Source organism: Chenopodium album, chromosome 20 (assembly GCF_948465745.1).
Source record: "Chenopodium album chromosome 20, dcCheAlbu1.1, whole genome shotgun sequence".
In the NCBI taxonomy this organism is placed as follows: Eukaryota; Viridiplantae; Streptophyta; class Magnoliopsida; order Caryophyllales; family Amaranthaceae; genus Chenopodium; species Chenopodium album.
The window spans coordinates 12,079,872-12,092,451 of record NC_137853.1 but is presented as its reverse complement, the minus strand read 5'-3'; the positions used below and the strand labels follow the sequence as shown (position 1 = coordinate 12,092,451).

At 34.3% G+C, this 12,580-nt stretch overlaps 1 protein-coding gene across 2 annotated transcripts; it reads right to left on the bottom strand.

Annotated features, from left to right (window-relative positions):
- Positions 1-6,967: 6,967 nt before the first annotated feature.
- Positions 6,968-11,344, bottom strand: LOC145598597 (uncharacterized). 2 transcript variants are annotated; one of them, XM_081654970.1, is made up of 9 exons: positions 11,203-11,344; positions 10,455-10,735; positions 9,971-10,336; positions 9,813-9,871; positions 9,608-9,688; positions 9,421-9,505; positions 9,238-9,309; positions 8,990-9,097; positions 6,968-7,608 (listed from the first exon to the last, which is right to left on the bottom strand). In XM_081654970.1, the coding sequence occupies exons 2-9, from the start codon at positions 10,704-10,706 to the stop codon at positions 7,162-7,164; spliced, it is 1,470 nt and encodes a 489-aa protein (XP_081511096.1). In that variant the 5' UTR covers positions 10,707-10,735; positions 11,203-11,344; the 3' UTR covers positions 6,968-7,161. The 2 variants fall into 2 exon arrangements, with proteins under 2 accessions (XP_081511096.1, XP_081511095.1); XM_081654969.1 differs by lacking the exon at positions 11,203-11,344 and having other exon boundaries at positions 10,455-11,032.
- Between the last annotated feature and the right edge of the window lie 1,236 nt (positions 11,345-12,580).

Genomic DNA, 12,580 nt, shown 5'->3' with positions numbered 1-12,580 from the left:
CTCCATCCGTCCCTAAATCAAAAGTTTATTTTCCATTTTTTACAAGAATTAAGGAAGTTGATTAAGAGAACAAATATGCATATAGGGTTACGGGTTAGAAAGAGATGAGAGAAAAAAAGTTGTTGACAATTATTAAATAGATTGATGGTGAGAGAAAGTATTGTGAATTGATGTCAAAAATACAAAAAAAAAAGTTGACAAATCATAAAAAGAGGACAATATTGTAAAAAAGTACAACCTAAAAATAGAAATAGGCTTCTAGTTTTGAACACCCCAATAATTTTTTTTTTTTTTAAAAAAATACTTCTAATTTAATGACGAAGGGAGTATAAGCTTACTCTTATTCCTCTTGAGTCTTGACTTATGCCATCAAAGACTTCAAGGTGGTGATGGAGTTACAAATTCTGCTCGATTTTCCCCGATTTTAATCGTACTAGTGTAGAAGTCTATTAGCTAGACCCTAATCTTCAACAAGATCATATTCTCCTTTAACATGCAAAAGAGTGTAGGTGTTACACGAAGTGCACCTATTTAAGCATGTGTGAATATGATTGCCAATCGTAGAAAGTTAGAATAGACATGAACGATAGGGACAAGGGATAAAGTAGGGAGCCACCAACAAGTTTTTTAAGTAACTTGTAAACCGTTCATAAATTTTATTGAAAGGGGCAAAGACAACAACAAATTTCATCTATGAGGGTTAAACTCCATTCATAATCCATAAGATTACTAACTCCATATGGTCAACGAACCACGACTGGAGAATCGGGGATGATGGTATGAAATTGAGTCAATGAGACAATTTTGCCCGTATTGTATAGTCCTCAACTCGACTCTTCTTGCGACAAGTATTAATTTGTGATCTAATTGACATACAATAAAATTTCATTTTGCTCCAAACTAAAATTACTAAGTTGGTTGACTATATATTAATGCACATATAATTCTAAATACTTGTGACCACTTTTAAGTCCACAAGAATAAAAAGGAACCTAAACCGGTGATCTAAAATATCTTAGTGGTGATTTTCAACTACATATTCTTGATTAGACAAGCAAAAGGTGATCATGAAATTAAAATAAATAAATAATTACGAAAAAAAAGAAAAAAAGCAACATCACAATATTGATAATACAAATTAAATTATATGAGCATGAAAATAATAAATTATAAAAATCCTATCATCAAACTAGCAAATTAGATAAAAAAAAATTTGTAATCAAATAAATCAATTACTTATATTGCAAGCGCTCCTTTAAATTGCTATTTCATGAATAAATTGTTAATAATTTCAATAAAAGTATAAATTATTAAATAAAATGAATTAAATCAAAATAAAGTTTAGGATTTTTTTTAGAAAAAACACCACAAAATTAAATCACAGAAATTTGATTATAATGCCACAAATTTTAAAACTTTTATTATAACACCACTAAAAAACCAATAAATTGAATTTTACCACCCACTAACGGAATTTTGGATGGAATATGTTAGTGGAACATCTATAGACAAGTGTCAATTAGGTATTAATTTAAAAAATAAAAATTATACATAAAAAAAATTGGCAGCCCACTAACCCAACCACTAGCTTTCCATTACCTACCGTCGGGCGCCAATCCTCAGCCGCCGGCACCCTCTATCCCACTAAAACCAGCAAAAATCAGGCCAACCATCATCACCCTCAAAACCGGCGACAACCATCCGAGCCCTTTCAGCCGCCGCCAAAACGAAATCCATCCAGAAATCGATCGCCCAAAAATGATACGGTTTCTGGGTACGGGTTTGGGTATGGGTGTGAGTTAGGGTTTAGGCGGTTTGGCAACGGTTTTGGGTGGGGGAGAGGAGTTCGGAGATGGTGGTGGGAGTGATGTTGTTTCGGCTGATTAGGTTGGGGTTACGGCGATTCGGTAAAGGTGTGGGTTGGGGTTTCAGCTGGTTTAGGATGAAGCCACGTGATTCGGCAACGATTTTGGAGCTTCGTCGGCGATTTTGGTGGTTCGGGGGCTGGGAATGGGTGACGGCGACCGGCGCTGGTTGTGGGGGTGGTGGCTGGGTTAGCAGTTCAGGGTTTTTCTTCTTTTTTAAAAAATTCTTTATTTTTATTTTTGGAAAAATTTACATGAATAATCCAAACTATGAGAGGTCTTCTCATATTAATCCCAACTATGAGTTATTATTGTATAATCTAAACTTTAATGTGAGTCTTCTTTTATTATTCCATTTACTTGTTTAACCTATTATAACAGGTTATTTAATTTTTTTTTTAATATAATTTCTAGCTAATTTTATTTTTATTATAACAGGTTATTTAATTGTAGTATTTTTAGTTAATTTTTATTTCTAGTTAAATTTCCTAGTTACTCTTACTGCTTTTGCTCTTGCTGTATATCAATATTTTCATTTTCTATTTGTTGTGATGTACTATTTCTAAACAACTATTTGTGGTTTTTTTTTTTTACGCAATTTTTTTTTTTGTTTATGTAAAAACATATTGGTTGTATTATGTAGCATATGATGAAATTAAGTTGATTAGGAAAAAATCAATCACGATTTTAATTGACAATCAAAATCATATATTGCGGCACAAAGTTGTTAAAAAAAGTACCAATATCTTGTTTCAAAAATACTACAATCACTAGCATCATAAGAATTAACGTAACATGCCAAAAACTTGATCATTTACTTCCAATACATGATTGTCAAAAAAAAAAAAAAAAAAAAAAAAAAAAAAAAAAAAAAATCAATAAGTCAATTGCTTCCAGTTTGTAGAACATTGCCACCATCATCAAATAGCACCCCCACACCTCTTGGGATCTAATACATAAAAAAAAAAGCAAAGGATTAGTTAAAAATAATAACCTTTGATAAACCTTTAATAAGTAACATGATTAATAAAATTAGATGGAATAAGAGTAGTACCTAATGACTTAATGAGTAGTCCTACTAGCTCTACATCTCCTTTTTACTTGCACAACCGGTCATCAGTCTTATTAGAGTAATAAAAGAAGAGCCACACTAAAGTTTAGATTATACAATAAAAACTCATAGTTGGGATTAATATAAGAATACCTCTTATAGTTTGGATTATTCATGTGAATTTTTCCTTTATTTTAAGTTTTTTTCTAATCTAATAGAGGATTGACACGTGTATAGTGTGAGACCCACTTAATGGTTTTTTGGATGGCAAAGTTAAGTGGTGGTGAAACCATTTTTTTTTTTTTTTAATTTTTAATTTTATATTATATATATATATATATATATATATATATATTTTTTTTTTTTTTTGTGGTGTTATAATAAAAGTTTTTTAAATTTTTTTTAGTGTGGTGTTATAATCAAATTTTTGGGTTTTTTTTTTTTTTTTTTTTTTTTTTTTTTTTTTTTTTTTGTAATGTTATTTTCTAAAAAATCTAAAAGTTTGAGATTTGTCCAAACTCTTAGAAATTCAACATTTTATGTCTTGGTTAATGAGTATAACTCTAGGTATTACAATGGGACTTCAAATTGCTTGAAAAGAATGTGTCGAATTAGGTTGTATGATGATAATAGGGTCGTATGGTTGTCGAATTGTTCTGTTTGCTCGTTGCTCTCCGGACTCCTAGAAATTGGTCAGTATTTATATATTAGGGTATGGAAAAATGTAGGCGCGGATGATGACACTGGAGAATAACAACCTGGTGCATGACGCCAAAAATCGCGGCGCAACAAAACTGGATTTGAGGCAGTTTTAGTTTTGACATAACTTTTGATTCCGGACACGGAATAATGCATATAATATATCGTTGAAAAGATATAGAAGTCTAGTTTCAAAACCAATTAAAATCATGTCAAAATTGTTAGTAAATGTTAAAATATGACCGTTGAATGTAATTGTGTCAATTTTAGGCCGAATTTAGTATTTTGCTCATACCTCATTCTTTTTAAACCGAAATTAGGCTTATGATATATTTTTTGGTAAGTTTATTTCAAGGGATGTTCAATAAACCAATCATATAATATTTTAATCAAAGTTATTGGGTAATAAAATCGTACCGTATTTCCTTGCTTTTTGGCTATGGTCAAGAAAATAGAAATTTGGGTTAAGGTTTGTGGAATTTGGGCAATGAAAAGGGTTTAAATGGACGTTTGAGATAGGAATAAATTGGATTAGGTGGATTAAAATAAAAATGGGGCAAAAGTTTAACCAATTCTTGATTTCAATGCACAACCTGACCAATTGGCGATTAAAGATCACTCATTAATGAGTTTGGATTAGAGAGACACGATCAGTGTCTACAAAGATGAAAACCATACCGAGTTTCATCAATTTTTCTAAGAGATAAATCACTTATCCTGAACAAGATTTTCCTCTCCTCTAACATGCTCTTCAATTTTTAGAATAGGTCTATTAGACAACCAAAATATGAAATAGAAGTAAAAGGAACCATTATATTTAATACATGAATTAAATAGGACACCAATCAATTTATGCAATACAAAGCGGACTTTAAAGGCAGCAACAAGTGTCAACCTTACAATATCAAAGCGGTAAGTAAAGGTGTAAACTGGAAATTATTGTGCACTATGCTTATACTTTCTTCAAATCAGTTGTGTTATAGGTAATTTTCTTTTGTTTTCAATATTTTTTAGGAATGAAAATGTGAGAAAACTCATTACAAATTAGCAAACTTAATTTACTCATTTGTACAGATAAGAATATTATATAAGCCTGATTTAAAAAATTGCCCCATATGTTCCTTTCAGTTTATTCCAATTTAGGAACACAATACATTGAGATTAATTAGTAAAGTCTATTTTCGCAATTTAAAACCAAAATTCCATCTTTACAAAATTAAAAACGATGAATACATGGTTGGTGAGTAGAGAACCCAAAATGTTTAACGTGAAAAAATCCTCAATTGAGAACAGGCAATAGACTCACAAACGACTAGCACCGAAATAACATTGGAGAGTATTAAGTAGTATGAAGTATAATATAACTTGCAATATAAGTAATAAGATCACAAAGGAGCAGTACAAATAAAATTAGTGCATTCGTAATGTTATAGTGGATAGTATACAATGAGGGCCAAAAGATATAAAGACTTGTGTATAATTATGGCTTTTTGTGTGTATATGTGATTGAATGCCCATAACCTATATTAGTTATATTTATAGTTGAAGATGGGGCTTAGAAGAAATAGCTAAAAGATTCCAGAACTTCTTTTATCATTTATGTAGCCATAATGTTATAGAGTTTTCAAAAACCATATCTTTTAGTCGCTTTTAATGTCAAAAATTTTTAAGATCATTTTAGTGGCTTGCATGATACACACTAATAGAAAATTCTAGAGAAATGAAGAGTAATACCAACCATGTTACATGTATCCGAAAGCTTCCAAAACATTAATACTCCACCAAAATAATGAGCTTATTGAATTTGGCCCACATCCAACACTAACTTAATTGAATTAATAATATGGAGTATGGTTGTATGTGGTGGCCCACATACAACCATTGTTCACAACATTTGACTGGTTTGCATTTTGGGGTCCACTTTCTCACCTTGTTTCTACAATTTTTTCCCTCTCATTTTTCCCTCCCCTTTTGATGTGGCATACATACAATGGTATTGTATGTGGGCTACCACAAACTGTAGGAGTTTATAGGTACTAATTGCGGAATAAACATGAATCACATTCATAAAGCACCTAAACCAAGGATCTCATGCATAACACATAAAGAATAAGAATTATACCTTTAAAGCGTGATTCCACATATGATCGAGCAAGAACAATAAGGAGAACAAGAACCCTACGTGTGATTTTTCTACTAAGTCCACGAGCACAGATTAAACCTCCACTAATGCTAATTAGTCGTGACCGAATACTTCAATCAACCTTCAACGGAGATGTGAGTCACGAGCACACCACGAACCACCTGAACAACCACCACACGCACCACCTTGGAGGGGCGGCCGTACAGTCAAGGGAGGAGAGAGAGAGAGAGAGGGCCGTGTGGAGAGAGAGGATTAGTGTTTCGGGAGTTGGTTGCTTGATTCACAATTCACAGTGTGTTAATTGTTATGTCATGCAACCCTAGGTATGGATTATATTTATAGATCACATCTCTAAATAAATCCATGTCAAGCCCAAAACCAACTAAGCTCATCATATTATCCTAGCCCAACAATCAATGTAGCATGTCATAAACTCATGAGGCCCAACAATGGACATCTAATTTGTTTAACTCAATACTCTTGTGTGTGATCTCATAGGATCCATTTTATAAGGCTTTGGACTATTTAACTAGTCCAAAGATCAATTGTCATATCTAGCACCATACATTGACGACCCTATAGAATGAATTAATTATTTTTATAATCGTGATCCTTGATATATCTAGTAATTGCACTTATTGAAGACATAATTCCTTCACATACAACCATTGTATGTGTAGCATCACTCGGTATAATAGGATGAAGAAATTGAAATTTGTTCCACAAATGAGCTTTGGTAATTGCTAGTTTTTTTTTTTTTTTTTTTCTTCTATAATCAATCAAATCCGCCATTGTTGATGATTATAATTTTTGGAAGACAAACTGATGTTAAATATTAAGGATCAAATTATTGAAAAACGGAATTGATCATCAGCTTGCCCAACTAATTATGTACTCCATATTTAGTTGGACAAAATTACAAAAATTATTGGCACAAAACAAAGGAGTAATATCCTGATTCATGCTCATTGGTTTGCCAACTGAGGGAAACATCAGTACTCTACTGAATACTACTCCGTATTAAAAGAAAAACAAAAACATAAGATCCCAGAATTTATGTACAGAGAAATTATCAATGTTTTCTGAAATCATACTTTTTCTAGTGTTTGAGGCTGAGTACATGATAGGAAACCAGACCAAAGAATTGAATATTTTACCCAAAAACTATAATATTAATGAACAAAGTACCAAAAAAACCAAAAACAAAAAAAAAGAAAGACAACAATATATTGACCTTTAAGGTGCCAATACATAGGTTTCTCATCTTTTCCCCCTTAACATAACAAATTATAAATGATATACAAGAATACAACTCTCAATATACATATGCCCTTTTTACAAACAGCATCAACCTCAGCAAGCCGCAGGAAGTTTCAGCATCCACGAAAACAGAAACCCTTTCCTCAACCCCCAACCATAATTTCACTAGACATGGCCTCGGTTTTGGTAGCATTTGTTATCAGTCCATCGTCCTGGGAAATTTCCACTGCGGAGACTTGGTTTGCGTCCTCAGCAACCTCAAAAGGAGATTGAGGCGAATTTTGAGTTTCTTCCTTTGAGTTGCCACTTGATTTCTCTTTTTCAGCTATTGCTTCCTTTTTCTTTGGTTTAGATTTCACATTCTCTTCGCTTCTGGCATTAACAGATTCTCGAAGTTGAAGCTTTGATTGGGATTTCTTTGCAGATTTTTTAGCAGCGTCAGCACTTCTCTCACCATTTGCATGAACTCTCTTCACCACATTGCTCACACGAGGACTTACACAAGGAGCACCGATTTCAGAAGCAGTATTTGCTGCAACTGGGCTCTTATTTCTGCCAAGCTTTGGAGATTTTGCACGTGTTGTGGGTATCTGTGAAGTATAACATTATCAAAAACGAGAAAACACAAGCTAAATGGAAGTTAAACATATGCAACAATGTAAGAGCAGGCAATTCAGTTGAGTAGGGGTATGAGCCGGGGTTTGGATGTCTGTACAGCCCATACACATAGTGATCTAACTTCAGCTGTATTGACTACTTACGCATACAAAACTATGATAATTTGCTTATACAATCTTCCATTTACCTTGAGATAATTTTGTTAAACCTACTCAGCTACTCCATATAAGTTATCACATATTGGTGTTGTATATGGCTAATAGAGTTCCAACTTGCAATCTAACTTGAGCACTAGTGTTGCCTTCATCCATCTCTATACTAAGAATATTGTAATTCGTGAACGTGAAATTTCTATAATTTCAGGACTTCAGGGGTAAGACAACATCATGTTGGCCCTAACACTTGGCAAGATTTGGAATTGAGATCACAAGGGGTTGGATGGTTCTTGTTGGTTCTCATTGGGGTTAGGCTGTGATAAGAAAGTAACCAGAAGTGAAAGAAAACAAAATGAATTATTGAGGGGATGGATCATATGGATTGAGTGCTCTGATACCATGTGAAGTTTTAGGCCGTATTTCATAACTAAGTATGCCATATGATAACACGGTACACATATATATAGCTGATACAAGAACATTAAGCAACAAACTAACAGCCTAAAGTATATGGATGCATAAGAGCCATCCCTAAAGACCTAGCAGAAAATGTGTGGACTGTGGTATGAGACTCAGTCAACATTATGTCCAACACATAATGGCCACATAGCCAAGGGTGTGGCAATCCTTAAGTTTAGAGCCCATAACATTCATAGCAAGAACAGTATAGAAATTGGGCAGCCTGGTAACAGAAAAGAATCTCCTATGGAGCAGGGAACGACAGATGTTCCTCCACCAAAGAGATGCCTAAACACATCTGCTAAAAATCAATACAAAACAAGAACTTCCTAAAGTATATCAGGCATTATACTTGAGGGGTAAATTGCAGATAAATCCTCACGTGATGTTTTCAAGAACTACAATTTTACACAATATTGGTGAATCACATAAAGACTAAACTAAACCAGGCCTTAACATATAAAAGGTTGTAATGGACAGCTCAAAGTATTAGGCTTCTGAAGTCTTTACATGAAATCCAAGTTCCTAATTGGCCAAGCCAACCAATACGAGCTCAGAAAATAAAAGAGGGTGATGTTAAGGTGAAATTTCATTGATGCTAAACTAGCATCAATACAGAAAGTTCAAGGATACAATTCTTTTATAACAATCAGATTAGAACATTGGAGCATTTAATGACGTAAAACTGAAAAAAAAAAAAAACAAAACAATCCGTCATGGAATCACATGGCTAAGCTACCTTTTTTATTTCAACTTTTGGAGGAGGTTCTTTATAGAAATTAGGCATTGGCGTAGCTTTGAAATTCAAACTCTTTCTCAGCCGCCTGATCTCTGCCTCCTGGCTCTCCTGTACACATCAGAGAACATATATTTATAGATGAAATATGGATCAGATTCACTATACATATATGATAGGTCAAAATCTAGACAGTCATAACCATAAATTGATAAATTGATGTATTTGTACAGAAAGCTGAAATTCAGTACCTTAGACTTGGCCTGCAAGTTATTTTTCTCTTCCTCTTTGGCATTTATCTTCTCTTCAATTTTCATATTGAACTGACGGAGTTAAAAAACACCAATTATTATCACAGTTCATAATAAAAGCTCAACAAAGTTGCTATTTTGCCATCTAAATATCAGATAACACACAACATTCCTGAATAATACCTCTCTTCGTTTTTCAGCACGTTCATCCAATCTGAATGCAAATCCAGAGGCACAACTCTTCTTTGATGAAGTATCATCTTGGTTTCTGTTTACATAGGAATATAGGATAACCCATCAATGAGATCAGATCAAAATACTGGTATGATAAACATCAGAATAACATAGAGTAGCAGGTTAAGAACATTACTGATTTGAATCCTTTGAATCATCACTATCCTCGACCTCAGGAAAAACTTCTTTGACAGGCATAGGACTTTGATCAACTACTCTGAAAGTCATTTAGAACATAATTAGCATAGTAAGTTTTTTTATGTGCATAAAAGTAGCAATCAATAGCAACATGTCAGTATACATATATTCAACATGAAAAGTTACATGGTACCCAAACATACAGGGATGATTCGGAGGCGTGACCATTAGCGTTTGCAGCCTTTGAACCAGATTTTGCTGACTGTTGCAAATACAAAAGACAAAGAAGAAGCACCATTATGAATGGTGTTAAAGATCAATACATACAATCACAAAACAACACTAAAAGATCGAATTTTACCACAGAGCGCTTAATGCTCGGGGTAGATGCACTTGATGTTTGCTTAACAGATATCCCACTCTTTTTAGCATTTGTTTCCTTTGAAGTAACTTCACTCGGTGTTTGCCCATTCGAATGATCCATTACAGAACCTGAAGTCAATGATGCCTCAGAAGTAGAGGTATTGGCCTTTTTAACATTTGCTTGTGATTGCTTAGAGTTGGATTTCACAGGAGTAACATCAAGGCTTTTCTTCAGTGAATTGCCAAGACCGCCTTTTGATGGAAATGAAAGACTTTGACTTAAACTCGGTTTCTGTTTACGAATGGAGGACACTCCACTCTTCCCATTAGCTTTCTCAGTCACCTTCTTGGTAGCAGCAGATTCCTGCATCCACATCAACAAACTTTAATTCACTCTATTCACACAATTGAAAATCCTAAAAAGCAAGATTCAAACCCTCTTCCCTCCAAAAATAAGCAAAAGTGGTATGATTAAACTATACCTTAGATACTTTTGAGATCTCAATCCCACCAGTTTTGGATCCTTTTGGACCACCAGATTTGATCTTAGAACCTTTTAAAGAATCAGACTTTACCACATTCTTCAAAACCACATTCGATTCCGAAACCTTCCCATCACTAGCAACATTCTGATTCAACCCCAATTCTTCAACAATGGGCTTCTCATCAATTCCAATTTCATTGACCCCATCATTCTTACATTCCTCAACAATTACCTCATTTTGAGACTCCATTAAAACAACTCCAAAAGCTTACAAAATACCTATACAATATCAACCACAAACAAAAATCAACCCATAAATCACAATATTGGGTACTAGCCAATTTCACACCCAGAATTCAATTACATCATAATTGATTACAACTAGACATGAGATAAACGATGTTGTCAAAAGTGTGAAATGGTACCACATTAGCTATACCCATCAAAAAAGAAAGAGAGAATTGCCAAAAAATTATGCAAAATAAAACAAAGCAAGTAGGGACAATTGGACCACAATGAAAAATACCCCACATAAGAAAAAATTCACTCCAACAATGTTTTATATCAATCATACATCTTATGAACACCAAGTGTTTGTTAAAATGTCTAAGAGAAAATTTTCAATTTTTTTCCAGAATTTGGTCAAAATTTACATAGAGATCTGCAAGAATTCTGCTAAAAACACAAACCCAAAAACAATACTAGATTGAAATTAATGAAACAATAATTAAAGGGTATTCTACTACCTTGGAAAACAGGATAATGGGGGTGTAAAACGGTTGAAAGAATTGATGAAAATGGGGTTCAAAGAATTAAAAACTGGGAAATCAGGTGATCTTTAAGTCTGTCTCTCTCTCTAAAAAAATAGAGGAGAGAGAAAGAGGTAGGACGGGGTATTGCAATGGTAAGTAACAGTAGTAGTAGTAGACAGTAGTCGTAGTACAACAGGACACAGATTGATTCATTTTTAACAGTTGCTTAGCACGTAAATTACTCAATTTTGCTACTGCTTCAACTACTTTTATGCGTTATTCTTACTATCACACTGGTTTTGCTATTTGACCCCCCTTTTTTTAGTATAAAGGATTGATCTTTTAAGTTACTAGTCTTAGTTTACAATCCCAATATGATTATAGGTACACATCAGTCTTGCTTATCGTCTCATCGTATTTGGCTCAATTTATAGAAAGGTAAGTTTTTATAACCTTAATTCAAATATGCCGTAAGTCACAATAATTTCATATATAAATAAATAATAGATGAGTAGAATGCACCTTTGAATCCTCCGTAAATACACTCATTGTTCATAACTTCATACTAATGCTTCTGCGGCTTAATTCGGATGTATAGTTATAGATTATCCCATTTAAGGTACAGTAACTAATAATCTTATTTTGTGTTATTGGCCTTATAGCAATAGCCATGTTATAACTTTTTTTTGGGTGCACTGTATTTTTTATTTTTTTTTTGACACGTTGGTATACTGAATTTGGAAAGACTTTTTTTTATTAAAACATATTGAAAGTATCAAAATTAACTAAGGGGCCGTTTGGTTTGGGTTAATCATCAAAGGGAATGGGAATCAACTGCCCTCATTCCTTTTGTTGTTGTTTGTTAAACCATTTTTCTCATTCCCTTTACCCTCTTTATTACCCCAAATCCCTCAAAGTTCATTCCCCACCCCCCTAGACTATTTCATTCCCATTCCCTAGCCACCACCACATCACCACCTTCCTACCTACACACACCACCGAGAAAGCCAACCATCGCACTACCCACGCTTCACCATCTCTCCGACGACCCTCGCCGCGTCTCCGAGACTCTGACAACCCTCGCCGCCTCTCCCCCTCCCCGTAAAACTCTCTTCTCCTCACGCAAAAACATCCCAGCCCCTAGAAATCCCTCCCTATCCCTGCAAAACTGCCGTCCGACCCTCCCTCACCCTCGAAACCCTGCTAGGGTTTCGAGGGTGAGGGAGGGTCGGACGGCAGTTTTGCAGGGATAGGGAGGGATTTCTAGGGGCTGGGGATGATTCTAGGGTTTTCAGGGTTGATTTTCAAGGAAGAGAGAGCTACGTGGGGCCGGCAAAGGGTGGCGAAGGTGCGGCATGTGGTTTGGTGGACG

Bases quoted from the DNA above. Each gene is read 5' to 3' on its own strand.
- LOC145598597 (XM_081654970.1), bottom strand. From the start codon at position 10,706: ATGGAGTCTCAAAATGAGGTAATTGTTGAGGAATGTAAGAATGATGGG. The intron at 10,337-10,454 runs GTATAGTTTAAT...ATGTGGATGCAG, and splicing joins AGATCTCAAAAGTATCTAAG to GAATCTGCTGCTACCAAGAA. The intron at 9,872-9,970 runs GTAAAATTCGAT...TATTTGCAACAG, and splicing joins CGAGCATTAAGCGCTCTGTG to TCAGCAAAATCTGGTTCAAA.